General features: G+C 27.4%; 3 protein-coding genes across 10 annotated transcripts; 1 reads left to right on the top strand and 2 right to left on the bottom strand.

Annotated features, from left to right (window-relative positions):
• Positions 1 to 1,536: 1,536 nt before the first annotated feature.
• Tango9 (transport and golgi organization 9) lies at positions 1,537 to 6,125 on the bottom strand. 5 transcript variants are annotated; one of them, XM_089080584.1, is made up of 8 exons: positions 5,701 to 6,124; positions 5,263 to 5,398; positions 3,203 to 3,350; positions 2,780 to 3,130; positions 2,526 to 2,610; positions 2,263 to 2,421; positions 2,030 to 2,184; positions 1,537 to 1,824 (listed from the first exon to the last, which is right to left on the bottom strand). In XM_089080584.1, exons 3-8 carry the CDS (start codon positions 3,284 to 3,286, stop codon positions 1,660 to 1,662), a joined length of 999 nt encoding a protein of 332 aa, XP_088936710.1. In that variant the 5' UTR covers positions 3,287 to 3,350; positions 5,263 to 5,398; positions 5,701 to 6,124; the 3' UTR covers positions 1,537 to 1,659. The 5 variants fall into 5 exon arrangements, with proteins under 5 accessions (XP_088936710.1, XP_011630049.2, XP_088936707.1 ...); XM_011631747.3 differs by lacking the exon at positions 5,263 to 5,398 and having other exon boundaries at positions 5,701 to 6,125; XM_089080581.1 differs by lacking the exon at positions 5,263 to 5,398 and having other exon boundaries at positions 3,203 to 3,679.
• Positions 6,126 to 10,149: 4,024 nt separating this feature from the next.
• BORCS5 (BLOC-1 related complex subunit 5) lies at positions 10,150 to 12,887 on the top strand. Of its 2 annotated transcripts, XM_011631745.3 has the most exons (3): positions 10,150 to 10,385; positions 11,619 to 11,941; positions 12,160 to 12,887. In XM_011631745.3, the coding sequence occupies exons 2-3, from the start codon at positions 11,628 to 11,630 to the stop codon at positions 12,662 to 12,664; spliced, it is 819 nt and encodes a 272-aa protein (XP_011630047.2). In that variant the 5' UTR covers positions 10,150 to 10,385; positions 11,619 to 11,627; the 3' UTR covers positions 12,665 to 12,887. The 2 variants fall into 2 exon arrangements, with proteins under 2 accessions (XP_011630047.2, XP_011630046.2); XM_011631744.3 differs by lacking the exon at positions 10,150 to 10,385 and having other exon boundaries at positions 10,398 to 11,941.
• Positions 12,102 to 14,630, bottom strand: LOC105422391 (uncharacterized). Of its 3 annotated transcripts, XR_016140132.1 has the most exons (5): positions 14,500 to 14,626; positions 13,817 to 14,137; positions 12,940 to 13,751; positions 12,312 to 12,394; positions 12,102 to 12,227 (listed from the first exon to the last, which is right to left on the bottom strand). XR_016140132.1 is itself a non-coding variant. In XM_089080780.1 (4 exons), exon 3 carries the CDS (start codon positions 13,736 to 13,738, stop codon positions 12,962 to 12,964), a length of 777 nt encoding a protein of 258 aa, XP_088936906.1. In that variant the 5' UTR covers positions 13,739 to 13,751; positions 13,943 to 14,137; positions 14,500 to 14,630; the 3' UTR covers positions 12,102 to 12,394; positions 12,940 to 12,961. The 3 variants fall into 3 exon arrangements, 2 of the variants coding, with proteins under 2 accessions (XP_088936906.1, XP_088936905.1); XM_089080780.1 differs by having other exon boundaries at positions 12,102 to 12,394; positions 13,943 to 14,137; positions 14,500 to 14,630; XM_089080779.1 differs by having other exon boundaries at positions 12,102 to 12,394.
• Positions 14,631 to 15,479: the final 849 nt, after the last annotated feature.

The following is a 15,479-nucleotide window of genomic DNA, read 5'->3' as shown; positions in this document are numbered from 1 at the left end:
GGTCAGAAGTCAGAATCGCCGAACGAAGAGGCTAGTTATGAGAATAAAGAGCGAAAGAGTCAGGACTAGGTTTGCTAGTCTATTACCCGACGCCGGCCAAACTTCCGAACTCTCACGAACATGCTTTCTCCTTGTGTGCGGCATTCCCACTTCCTGACTCTCGTCTTGAAATTAGCATCACAGGACTGATCGAGTCAGAATTCAGCGAGTCGTTGCTGGCGATGGTCGAACCTGAAAATTGTAGTGGAATGTGGTCGATTGCTCTGATTCTTTCCTGTCTCCTTCACTTTACAGCGAGCAGTCGCTTCATAGTCTCTGCAGATTTGGCAGCCTCATTCTATACTAGAATCGGCAACAATACCTTCCTCTTCACTCCGTTCATTTTAATTCTTAATTGCTCAATTTTCTCTGGACTGGACGTAATATCAATTATAGTATTTATTACTAAATGGCTTAATATTTAATAAAAAGTGAACTTTTTGCAATTTCTTTCAATAAATTTTATTTATTAGATTTCTAATAAATGCTAGAACGTAGTTGATTTTTTAATTATATAATAAATTAAATTCGCTTAAGATGTGTATAATATTTCTAAGCAAAATGATTAAGAATTTATCTAGAAATATGATTTTAAGTATTTAAGAAAGAAAACTATTTTTAAAAAACGCAAATATTTCATTTATTTAGAAATTGATAACATACTTTTGATTCACGAATTTCGAAATACTATATTATAGTATATTACGCGCGCAACTATACTTTTTTTTACATTAATTGATTCATTTAATTATTTTGATCATAAAAATATCACGATGCAATTATGAAAAATGAATAATTTAAGATATATTTCACATTTCATGTCAAAGATAGATTTGACATTTCATGCCAAAATGAAATATAAAATACATATATAATATAAATATATAAAATACTTATAAATTATTGACTTTTTAATAATTTTAATATGTACTTTATATTTAGAATAACTAGAAATTGTGTTACATATAAAATTGATTTTATTTAAAAAATAAGATTTGTAAAATATCAATAGTTCCGACACTTATGAATAATCAATATCATAATCAATCATAATCATATGACACTTTTGAAACTCTATAATTTTGGTTGAAATGTGTTTCTCTATATTTGAGATATTCAAAGGTTTCGATGTAATACATCCAGGTTCTATATTCAATACATCTTCCTAGATATATTGTTGTATGATTGCACATGCCTCTTTTTTTCTTTTTTTTTTCCCCTCCTTATTCTCTTTTTCATATATATAAATATATATTGTATAATTTATAATATATATTGCTTTGTTCAAATTTTCAATTAAAAAGGTATACTTATTTATTTAAAGCATGAATATATAATTAATTCCTTATATTTTTAATTTGAATTTATATAGTAATAAAAAATAAAATTAAAGTGTAATTTTTAAAATATTACTAATGATAAGAAAGAATAGGTTCTAGATTCTAGAAAGATATAAATAAGGAATTGCGATCATTTTAGATTATAAAATCACAGATCTTATTTGTTAGAAGAAAAATTATATTCTCTATCTTCTTTGTTGAAGTAATAATCTCAATTAAAAATAACATAAGTATTAATTGCAGCTTAGAATATAGCCTAAATGGTTTTGAATACAGCCATTTATATTGTTTCTTGCACATCATCCGCAGCAGTATTAATAATACGATCTTCTTCTTCAGCTAATGTATAGCGCATCAAATGCTGCTGATATTTTCGAATTAATTGGGGAATGCCAATATTATTATAACACGCCATGCCAATTAGAAGAATCATGAAACCAATGAGCTGTAATGAAAAATAAAATATGAAAATACTTTTCTATTATATATTATTCATGTTAAATCTGGGTGACAAGTAAATTTCCACAGTTCCAATAACATATTCTCAAACTTCAATGCAATTTTCTATAATTCTTAATAAAATATAAAGCATAAAATCAAATATATAATTGTATGCAATTAAGAAATAATTGTTTTTTTCTTAACCATACCTGCATATAATGAAAGACTTGCCATTGAAACGCTAAACAAAAGATCCATATTACAATTGTACGAATGCTATCTAAAATCATTCTTGTTGTAGAGCTCATTTCTTTAGTAATGCTAATACCAGCAAAATTAAAGAAAGCAATACTAAATGATATACCTACAATTCCAAATAACAATCTGTGATAAAAATTGAAAATTGTTAGATAAAAGATAAAAAGAAAAATGATATACTGACCGATAACAGCTATCAGTAATTTATTATTGTTTCTTATTTGGATGAAGGCTTCTTTAGTGGCTTCGAGTGTACCACGTGAATTATCCGCAAAAGGCGGTGGTACAGTAATATAATTGAGAGGAATTATAGCGATAGAAATACTTACAAATCCAAAAATGCCTGCAAAAATACATGTTATAATAAACAAAAATAATGATTTTTAAAACAATTAAAAAAATGTTATGAACAAATTTTATATAAAATAATTAAGAACACATATTAACCTTCCCATCCAATTGCTTGTAGGGCAGGAATATCTTGTTGTCCAACATATTTCTCTTCAACAACCATTTGAACAGCTGTTATTACCTTATATATTTAGAAATCAATTTTTAAATTAAGTATATATATATATATATATATATATATATATATATTAGTATATGCTCAAATATTATCAGGTAAGTGTAATTAAGTGATAATTATGATATAGTTCACTAATTTTATACAATAACAAATCATAATAATAAAAATATACCTGAGCAAATATAATAAGCAAGTCACCAGTGATTACAGAATTTACACTGATATTATTGTCTTCTATTGTTAATATATCGCTAACACCAACAAATGCTAATCCTGTTATAACAAAACCAATACCGATCCATTCTCTTACTTTCAATTTTCTTTTAAGAAATCCAACAGAAAGCATTCCTGTAAAAATAATTACTGACCCACGTAACATTTGGAAGCTACTTGCATAAGTCATATTTAGGCCAATATACATTATAGATGTTGCAAACATATCACATAACGCAGGTATTAGCAAAATAAAAGGATTGAAAAGTCTTGAACCTTTAGTCAGTACATTATTATCTACAGAGCCATCCTGTAAACAAATTAATATACTAAATAATGTAACTTAATTTATTCTCAGAGAACAAAAATTATAAATACCTACGTCTCGTCGATTATAATAATAGTAGAAAATTTTAAATGCTATAAAACAAAGAGCTTCTCCAAAAAACATAAATGACGATTGCATAAAAGGATGATTAAAATGCCTAAGTTGTCCATCTTCACCAAGTACTACTTGTTGATCTGCATATCTGAATAAATTTAAAATCAAGTTCTAATATCTATAAAATAGATTAATCAATTTAAAATCAATTTCTAATTATATAACTAATTAATTTATATAACTAATTAAGTTTTTTACACGCACATGCACACATCTTCTTCTTAGTCCTTATATTTGGCCAACGCTGCCATACGGTGCCAATATAGGCCACGATTCAATTCGAAAAATATAATTGAGAGAACGATGACAAATGCGTGACCAAAAATCGAAAAAGCGTGATGCAGTACAAAAATTTATGCAGGGAAAAAGGACGTTCGAATATCGTGTATTCCAATATTCACTGCAAGTACTGAAAATCTATAATATACATGACCTGAATTATATATTTTCAGTACTCAGAGTGTGTTAAACCGAATAGAAAAGTTTTCCGCGCAAGCGTGTGTATGTGTAGAGGGCATGCGCCTGTGTGTACATGTGCTATATATGCATAAGTTATAATAATAACATTTAATAATTTAATTCATTATATATTCCTATTTAATTATAATATTTAATTATAACTATTTGTTAATTATAATTTATTAACTATTTGTTAATTATAATTTAAAAAATTTTCTCTAAAATAGCTGATCGTCAATCGAGTAAAATTTGTGAAGTGTAATTTGAATATCAGAAATCCATTTGTGTATGTACACACGCACACACGTGCGCGCGCAAATTGTGAAAAAACTGCGTGCGCGCGCGCGCGTGTGTGTGTGTGTGTGTGTGTGTGCATATGGTTGAGTTTCGTAAGCGCATATGCGCTTTACGGAAGCCTGTGTGCGTGTGTGTTTGCGCGTCGTGTGCGTGTATGCGTGCGCGTGTGTGCGTGCGCGTGTGTGCGCGACATGTGTGTATTTAGTACTTGGAATGGATTAATATTTAGTACTTGATATGGATTGATATTTATGTCTATTAATTTTTCTATTCTTCATTTTATAGATATTATCTCATAATGTGAGATGTTTGATTCCAAAGTCGAGATTAGTTTGAAGCTGTTAAAAGTTTTTGATATATCTCTGATAGCATCCTGCATTATATTCATTGTTTAACAGTATTTATTATATTACTATTCTTGATATACATAATTATAAAAGATAAATATATATAATAAATATATATAAAATAATATATATATAAATTAATATATTATATATATATAAATAAAACATATAAAAGTACAATTTTGTATATATATGTTCTAAGTATGCATATATACATATATTTTTTATAAGAATATTTTATTAAGAATATTTTATACAAAAGTAATAATATAAGTAATAATATACTTTTAAAGAATGAATAGCATACATTGGACGACACATATTTAAAATTTCTAAAGTTTTTATACTTGTCTCATCCTTGTGAGTAAACATCTCACTACAAAAACACTATAAAAAATGAAAAATAAAATAGTGAGATAAGGCATGACCATTGATATATAGTTCCAAAATTATACATCTTAGACAGTAGCAATATAAAAATACTATTAAATTCATTATTCATTATATTATTGCAAAAATTTAACTGTTATTACTACTTGTGACACTTAATCTGTATAATCACAGTAACTTACAATATGGTTATACGATCATTATATCACAATAGAGAAAAAGTAATCTTGTTTTCTAGTCCATTACTAAAAACAGTAATTGTAGTGATTATGATGTTACAAGTGACTTCTCAACTGGCCGTCAACTCATATTATAACCAATATATGTTCTTTCAAAGATTGCAAAGATTTTTCACAGTATTTTCATATCATCATTGATTATAATAGATTATTGCATCTGATGTGAATTGTGAAATACTTGGAATATATAAACAAATGCATCCGAACTTCATTTAGTAATAATACAATGTTTATACTGAACATAATAGTTTAATTCCAATTCAAACACCTTTTGTTATGATGTAAGTTAATGTATGTACATAATCCTTATACCATACAATAAATAAAAAAATATATAAATTAAAATTATCTTTCTGATTTATGTCACCATATGTAAATCCATCCACTGTAATTCCTTACATTCCCTGTACAATAGGAAATGATTAAAAAGTTACTAGTTGAAAATAATTTAATTAAAAATTATATCATTTAATTAAATTAAAAGTTATTAATTTTTAACTTTATTACTTAACTTATAATTGATGTATGTATATAAATTTTATATATCACACACACCATGCGCGCACGCACCACTACCCACACCACACCACACAACCACATCATACAACCACACCACCAATCACACTCATCACTCACACACACACACATATTTATATATTACTGTTATATATATTTAATTTTCGTATTACAATAGCATAATACTCACTTAACTGATAAAGTATTAAATGATCCCGTAATTATTTGAAGTATAGCTAAGGCACGTCGATAATTCGACCACACCATTGTTGTTTATAATGAATAATAGGCCTGTTCTTTTTGGCTGAACTGGGGGTCGATTATGTAACTTTCCCTCTAGGGCGGAAACGTGAAAAGTGAAATGTTTCATGTGAATTTACGATCATGTGAATTTGCGATTTCGCGGGATCATGTAACTCTCTCAAACGTGAAAATGTGAAATTTTTCGTGAACTCTTCATGTGAACTTTTTCGTCATGTATCTTCATAGCGGAAAGACGGAAATCTAGGGAATTAATAAATATGTGCTTCGGAATTAGAGAAAATCAGAACCGTGGCACATAAAAAAATTGAAGCAATAAGACTTAAGCAGTAAGCGAATTGCGAAAAACTGAAGCAAAAAGCTTAAGCAGTAAGCCAATCACAGTCAAGAACGTAAGGCAGTAACATAAGGTCTGTTTTACAATGCGTCATATGTCAGTGTTGCAAGCCGCAAGCCACAAGAATTGAATGACCAATCACAGTCGAATGTGGAGAGAATACTTGATTGTGATTGACCCATTCTTACGGCCCACGATCCACACACCGACACATGACGCATTGTGGAACAGGCCTAAGTAGTAGCAAATCCATAACGTTGATTTCCTTAAAGCCATTGCACGTGAAAAAATTTTAATGATAATCGTAAGATTGTAAGCGAATATTAGACCTCCATTAGATGTCCATATAGACGTTTCATGGAGTATGGATGAATTATGAATGTTTTATGAAACTTTTCATATATAGAGCTTAATTAGAGGTTTTAGACCGTTTAAATAATTATTTTATGATAAAAATTAAGAATATATACTTATAAATTAAATAAATAAATAATTAAAAATTTATTTATAAATATATATATTCTTAATTTTAACTATTGCATATGTCTTATTTAATTGTGTATAAATGATTATATCAAATATAAAAAACGTATTTCGAACAAGACAAATATCTCATGTATTTAATACGATCAACAAATATATAAACGAACAAATAAAATATATAAATTTATAAACATTTCTCACATAAAACATGACAATAAAAAAATATAACACATGACAATAAAAATTCATATAACATGTAACCTTTACAACTTTATATATATAATTAAATTATCTACAAATTATCTGCATACGTAATCAGAATATTGATGTTAAAACTATTTAAATCATATGACAATAATAACATTTACTAATCGAAGATCTGTCATATTTTTATATCAAAATCGCAAGTTTAATTTAGTTATCTGTAGTCGAAAGAATAAAATGCCTGCCCGGTAAACAGGAGATCCAGATTCGATTCCTGGCTAAGATGATATTTTTCGCAAAATAATTTCGGATTTTTACGACTGGTTCGTGGTCGAGCTCCGTCGTGGCACACGCCCTCTCTCCTCTTTTCCAACTAAGACTAAATATAATTATAAAGATAATAAATTGGCAAATATAGTGACATTCATTAACCAGATCTATCATATTTTATGTCAAAATTTCATGTTCACTTATATCATCATTTCAGTTGTAGATTTCATTATAGAAATTAAGCAGTATCGAGTAGGATCCCAAGTAGGATGGATAACCGTTTTAAAAACATGCAATGATACAAGATAAAAAATATTTCATTATTTTCTCTCATTTTTTTTCATTCTTTTTACTTATTTTCTGTAAGAAGTGTCACGTATATTATAGATTTTCACGATCTATATGACTGTCTGAGATATCCTTATGCATGCCGTACATGATATATTGTTCTTCCATTTTCATCCTATGGTCATACTGCGGGATATTCTCCAGTATATACTAAGAATTAGGTTAGTGAGCGGTAGTAATATTCTAAGTACATTCTACAGTATATCGCAGTACGTATTTCGAATGTTCGGAGAATATATATTTCGAATATACTTATATGATAAGTATTCCGTGAAATGTTCTCAAAATAGACGAGTGCTATTAGGATATTTATAATAGTAAATGATATTTATAATAGTAAAGTTTCTTTTTCTTTTGAGAAATTTATTTTATTACATTATGTAATATATTTCATTATGTAAGTATATTTTATGTTGTTAAAAACAATTTTTATGACATGTTTGTATCAGATATCGTGAAATATATTTTGTCTATTAAAACGTTTTGTCTATTAAATAAAGATACTAACAATAATTTTTTGCCTTAATTTTTTTATCATATAATTTACAATATATCTTGTTTTTACTATATTATATATATAATAAATAATTTAAAAGTCATCAAAATATCATTATAACATCAAAAATTAATCACAAAACCGTCACAAAAAATATATCAAATGAGATCATTATGAGTTTTCTCAAAATGACTTTTAACTGACATTATAATGCTATTTTTATGACTTTTTGTTCTATTTGGGGCAGCACTATCTTGTTTTCTGATATGCAACAAAATTATAGATAGCGCCAATTGCCCACGTTGTCGATTGGCCAATTTAAAATAAAATTATTTGATTGGTTGATCCAGTAAAAAATCTCCAGGCATCGGTCGCTGTAAGTGGCTCTGTTCAATTGCAACGTGGTCAAACGGAAAGCTCCCCAAAGTTATATATTAGAAAACAAGACGGTGATTGGCTATCGCGTTGCCAAGTGGCCGCGTCCTGCCTATAGGCTATATTAGATTAGCGGTTACCCGGCTACGGTTGCCAGTTGACGATTCTACTATTACCAATCACATTGACCATAACCAGGACTTGCTACATTGTGATTAGCTGAAATAGAATCGTCAACCGGCAACCATAGCCGCGCAACCGCTAGTCTGATATGGCCTTAAGGCTACGTTTCAAAACATTGTTTTCGAGGAAAATTTTACTAAAAAATTAACATACTAAAAGTTAACGTTACGTATGCTACACATTTTTAGTAAAATTTCAAAAGCAATATTTGAGAATATAAAGATTAAGATTGGGTCATAGTGTTAAAAAATAGTTCTCTAAAACCGTGTAATTGAAATAAATGTAAACAAAAAAAATAGAAAAAAATATTAACAATTATTACAGTTGCTTTATTTTTGTTTCATGGTCAATTAATATCTTTCTAATTTACCTATAAAATTTACTAAATAAATGTTTTTCTATTTACTAAATGCTTTTCTGAATTTTGCAACTTTTTCTGAGTTTTGATCTATAAACATTCAATAATATTTTACGAGGTTAAGGTAACAATTCATTCTTTGACAGGTAGAAGAAGCCATATTGTTTTTTATCATTTGTGGGCAAACTCTGATTGGTCGAGAAACAGATGCTACCACAGTTTAATCAGTTATGACAGTAACCGAAATGCCAGGATATAAAATTCCAGTACGCATGCGCGAGAAATCCAATCCACAATATGGCCACAATTTGATTGATATGGCGGTTTACTAACTATCGAGAAGAAGTATCGTAAATTATTAAAATGGATGGATATACTTGCGCTGTAAAAAGTTGCAAGAACAATACAGTTAGAAATAAGGGAATTAGTTTTTCAAATTTCCAAAAGATCTTAAAAGGTAGAATTTATTAATATTATATGTGTGCGTGCGCGTGCGCGCGTATATATATCATTATGTATATGTATCATGTATATTTCATTATGTGTATTATATATATGTTTATTACTATCATGTAATTAAAATTATTATATCTATATTTTATTTTTAAACATCTTAATTAAAAAATAATAATTTTCACATTTTTCTCTTTAGAGCTAAGTTATGATTGAAATTTTGTAATAGATTTATAGACACACCTTTAGAATTATATAAAAATTACAGAATTTGCAATAAACATTTCATGCCATCAATGTTCTTAAACAATTTAAGAAATAGATTTTGACTGCATGCAATTCCAACACTAAATTTTTCAGTAAATGTAGAATTAGAAGGTAAAAATTATCTTCAGCTTTATTTCAGCTTAATTCTGTGCATTAATGCAATAAATTTTTATAATATTTCTATCTATTTGATAGTATAATTACATATGTAAATTTTCATATAGTAATATATATATATTACCATATTAATTTATATATAGTATTATATATTTATATTAATATTATATCTTATATTAACGCATATAAAATATAAAATATATGTAATTTATTTCTGAAATGTTTTATTATTTTTATTATATTTCATAAATAGTAAAATATAATGAAGAATGAATCACTAAAATATTTGTTATTTTATTATAATATATATTTAATTTTAAGATATTAATATTTTACTTTTAATATTTCTAATTTTACGATGATTATCTTTTGAAATTAGTGCTTTTTCCAATCAAAACTATGGCGACGCTTACTGTCACGTGTTCGCAAATCTCACAAACCGCGGAATGGTTTACCTTGGCTGCATTCACTGCTGTACTGAAAATCTACAATATACGTGACCCGAACTATATATTTTCAGCAGTGAATATCGGAATGTAGCTTGTCTTCTTATATCATGATCAAAATTAGATTGCAGCCGTATGCTTGGTCGTTGTTGGATCATTGGACCAAAGAGAAAAAAAAAAGAAGTAGCAGCTGTAGTTTTTCTTAGGCTACTTTCTATTTCAAATATCTCTATTTTTTTCATTTGAAAAGATATTTTTCATTTATAGCAAGTAGAATGTGAGTGACCTACTTTTATACCTAACATTAAAAAATTACTTAATGTACATTTAATTAAGTTTTATTAGCGTGTGTGCGTGTGCGTGTATGTTCAGTATTATACAAAATAATGGAATTAATCATTCTTTAATTAAATTAAATTTTGACATAATCAAATAGTTACTGGTTATCAAGACATTGAATGATGTTTTAGTAATGTTTCTGACAACAAAAATCAATCATTATATGAAATAAATAACTGAAATAAGCAATAAGTATAAAGAACATGAAAACTGAATATTAAATAGCAACAAATAAAATAGAAATTTTATATAATATATATAACTTTTAAAATCTAATGACACCATAAAGTTATAAGAAAAATATAAAAGCTGATATTTATAGTGAATCTTTATATTAGAGTTTCCTGAAATACATATTTAAGATGTCATAAATTAATTGCAAAACTATATTAGCATTAATTAAGATATTATTTGATTACATTGTTGAAATAAAAACTAGATGTTTTTATTTTATTAGATTGGATTGCAAAAATTTCAAAATGCTTAGAATTTTCTGCTTTTATCAAAATTTAAATGTACATCCATTTCATTTTAAATATATATCCATTTCAATTCAACTATAAAAAACAGATATTAAAGATTAATCTAAAACATATTTTGCACATTCTAGTATTAGAAGGCGCTTATTAAATTCAAAAATAAATGATCAGGAGCATATAAGCAAAAACCTATTTGTTTTCAGTTCATTTGCAATCGAAATTGTTTTCGATTACATCCTGATCATTTATATTTTGCACATTTCTGTTGTCACTATTATAGGTATGAATATCCTTAGGAGAAACGCTATCAATATTTTTGCAGAATCAAACAAGCTACAAAAGTAACTTAGAAATTTATTATATGCTGTTAAATTTATTAAATATATATTAAAATTTATGTATTTCAATAAGATCTTTTAATGATTTCTCAATTCTGGTAGATCTTATAAAAAATTGTAAAACTTGGAATTTACAAAAAACGTTAAATATTGTATAGATATATTGTGTACATATATTATAAAATATGCTATATGCACACATACACATACACACACACACACACACACACACACACACACACACACACACACACACACAACTTATAGTATTTAATATAAATATAAAATATTCTTGTTTGAAATACATAGACGTTTACTTAGATAATTCTTTTCTTGAAATTCTGTGAGTTATAGAAATCTAAAATGGGATCTGAACAAAGCTCTCAAAGTGGCAGCCAAAATACCAGTAGTGGAAGAACAAGGACGAATCAACTTAGACGCGGCAAAAGTGTTCCAAATCGTGAAAGAATGCCAGAAGACACTCCGCCAAGATGTATCAGTCCTGGTGCCAGTATTTGTTCTGATTCTGACCTTCCATATATTTCTTATACAGTGAATCGACCCATTGGAGATTCACCAAAGATGACTAATAAACAATCGCAGCTCTATAGAGGGAAAAGTATTGGAACTACTGATATTTCAAGACGTAAAAATAGTTTGGGATCTACAAATCATAGGTATTATTGCATATAAATAATTAACAATTTTCAGATTTCTAATGAAATAAATAATATAATCGTCGAAAATAATATTTTTCAAACTATTCTTATGTAAGCTTATTTTTTAATACCTTTAAATTTTTGTAAAGAAGTAAACATTTTATACAACTCTATCGTGTAAGATTTTATCGATCTTGATTTCTTTAGTTTTATTTGCATACTTCTTCTGTTAAAAGTCACAGGAAAATTAATATATCGGACAAGACGCATAATATTGTGGTGGTAAAACCAGCTCAAACAGACCCTACAACAGATAAGGATCCTGACATAGTGAAACTACAAAGCATCCCGATGTTTCTACCAATCATGCGCGGCACGTTGAATTTACCACCAGGTGTACGTGATCCAGAAGTCTTGGAGAGGCTTGATCCTGTTGGTCTGTTCAATTTGTGTGCGCGTTATCAACATCATCTGAATACAAATGCACAAATAATAGCAGTAGAGCAGGCCACTCTATGTATTAATATGGAAATAGAATTTGGTAAAATATTGAATTTTGCTGTGGATCGGCAAAAAAAATTTACCAAATTCACAGAACAATTGAACAAAGTGCATGAACTCAGCCATCAATTAACTAGATGCCATTCGCTTCTCAATCAAACCCTTGAGAGTCTTGAAACACTCAACAATTTCTTACCAATAGAAGAAAGACTTGAGCCTTTTGTTTGGACTACAGGTTAAATGCATTTAAATATGTAAAATTGAAATATGATGAATTCAAATCATTCATTTAGCAAAGAAAACTTGTATAATTTGTATCTTTCCAGAAAAACTGTGATTAAAAAGTTCAAAAAATAGTTTTGGGATATCTAATTTCAAAAAACTTTAAACTATGTTATAAGAATTTTAACTTACATTCAACCTGCATATAAAATAAGTAAAATAAATGGAATAAAAGAAAAAACTGAATAGACTTCATTGAAACAATTTATTATTTTTATATATTTTAAACATACCCTATCAGTTTCCATTAGCCAATCATTGAGACTTCAATTGTCTATAGACAGCAATAATTTCAGCCTGTTGCTTCTCAAGTTGTCTTCTTTCTGCATCAGGTAAATGTTTCTTTTTTCTTGATTGATTAATGATTTTGGTAGAAAAAACTTCTTTGGAACTTTTTAGAAATAAATTCAGCAATAAATCCTTCGGTTTTACATCCTCATTCATTTTCTTTTTGATTTTCAATTTAGGAGGTTCATGGGCAATTTCATCAAAAGCAACTTTGTCTTGCAATCTTTCAAACTCATCATGATTTTTCAACTTGTTTTGTTTCTTCATATATAGTTTCAGCTTTTGTTCATTTTTGGTCAAACTTTTAAAATTTTCAGTTATCTTCTTTTTCTTCTTATTGATATTCTTATTAGTTGTTAATATTTTTATATCATTTTTTTCGCGTTTGCATTTTATTAGACCTCGAATTTCACCAGTGTTAAAATCACGTTCAATTTGAATACCATATTTCTTTTCAAATGCAATCTGCTTAAGAAAATCATGTGTATCTCTAGATACCCGGTACAAGAATTGTTTACCAGATTCGCCTGGTCTTTGTTGAAATACTGGTGTAGCTTTTTCTAATTTTGTTTCTGGATGATTTGATTTACAATATTGCTGACCTACACAGATAAGCGCATTTCTTTTCTTTCGTTTTCTTTTCACAATACCGTTACTAATTTTCGCAGCTTCCTTTAATTTAATCAAACGCTTCAGACTTTTCGGGATCGCTTGTTCATCTACATTTTTCGGCAGTATGTTCATATATGACTCTAACCTAAAATACATTTAGTTCAGAATTATCTATATTTGATTACTTAAATTTTAATTTTAATAATTTACTCAGCAAAACGTTTAGCACGTTGCTTCTCAGGATCCTTGATACCACGATGTTTTTTTCCCGGTATTTTGCGGCCCATATTTGCATTTTGTCATCTACTTATGTAAAATAAGTTTAATTTCACGTACACACGTTACTATAGATTGACTACTATAGACAACTGCTATAGTTTTCACCATGGTGTAATTAGGGGTGCGTTCCTTTATTCACTCCGAGTATTGTCAGTACTACGAATAGCGTTCCGATATAGAGAATAGCACTCCGAAAGTACTGCCTTGAATTCTATGACATCATTAATTTTGACGTACTTCCTGTTGTGGCTACTGCAACCAGCGAGATAAAGCAATTAGAGCACAAAGATGGCTGCTTCTATGGAGACTGAATAATCTTGATTGAAGAAAATAAAGCGTATAATATGAAATAATATAATATAATAAAATTATTATAATATATAATATTATAAAATTATTTATTATTATTAATTATTTTATTATTGTTATTATTAATATTAATATTATTATTAATTTTTTATTATTATTGTTATTATTAATATTAATATTATTAATTTTTTTATTATTTATTGTTTATTTTTTTATTATTAATTTTTTATTATTAATTATTTTATAGATATTATATTTAATATATATAATAAAATTATATTTTTTTAAATATTACATATGCCTACCATTTTCAGTTGGAGTTTGAAAACACATTGCAACTGCATTCCATTTTATAATCTTGAAACAATTAGAAAGCGCACGAAACTAAAACGGAACGATAGGCACAGTACACTTCTGTTACGTTATTATCATGAGTACTACATGAGAATGAATAAAGGTATGCACTTTATAAAGGTGAAGTATTGTGCATAATGGCGGTCGCTTGCTATTTTAACTAATCAGATGTGTGCCTAAATACAAAGCGCCAATTTCAATTTTAATTTTAATTTTAATTTATGTGGGATATATAAATTAAATGAAAAACATCGTGTTTAAGTTTTTAATAATAAGTATTTAATAATTTATATATATTTTACATATAAGTTTAAATATAAATAAGATAAAATAGACAAATAAAATATATAATATATAATAAAATAAACAAAATGTAAATCAAATAATGTTATTAGTTATACGCTTTATTTTTTTTTTATATGTTTCTCCTCTCTTAAAGTATTTTTTTCTTTTATTTTTATATTTATATTTCTTAGTTTTATGTATGTGTACATTCGCGATTTGATTTTCTCGCAAATGCACAATACACGAATTTCTCAAATTACCAAATCATTTTTTCTTGGTCATCTTTATCTGCGTCCAATAATTAAATATTTTTTTCTCCCTTTTTTTTTCCAAATCGAGGAGCAATATTGGAATGGAGTCAAATAATACGAGAAATGTCAAACTTCATGTGATTCGTCACTTCATCAGTCGACGAATCACATGAAGTTTGACATTTGATCGTAATTTATTCTCGAAGCAATCAAAAGTGAAGTGTATTTCCGATATTCTTACTAAAAATACGTTTTTGTTATTTTATTGTTTACAAATAATAATTTAAAAGCTTATAAAAAGAAATTCTATATCCATTATATATTGTACCTTTTAAAAAAGATAAAAAATAACGCTAAGTTCACATATTTTTTTATTTATGTAAAAGGAAGAATTT

This window comes from Pogonomyrmex barbatus, unplaced genomic scaffold (assembly GCF_055798465.1).
Source record: "Pogonomyrmex barbatus isolate J1 unplaced genomic scaffold, ASM5579846v1 scaffold4, whole genome shotgun sequence".
NCBI lineage: Eukaryota > Metazoa > Arthropoda > Insecta > Hymenoptera > Formicidae > Pogonomyrmex > Pogonomyrmex barbatus.
The sequence above is the reverse complement of the archived record's forward strand: the minus strand, read 5'-3'. Positions and strand labels throughout refer to the sequence as shown.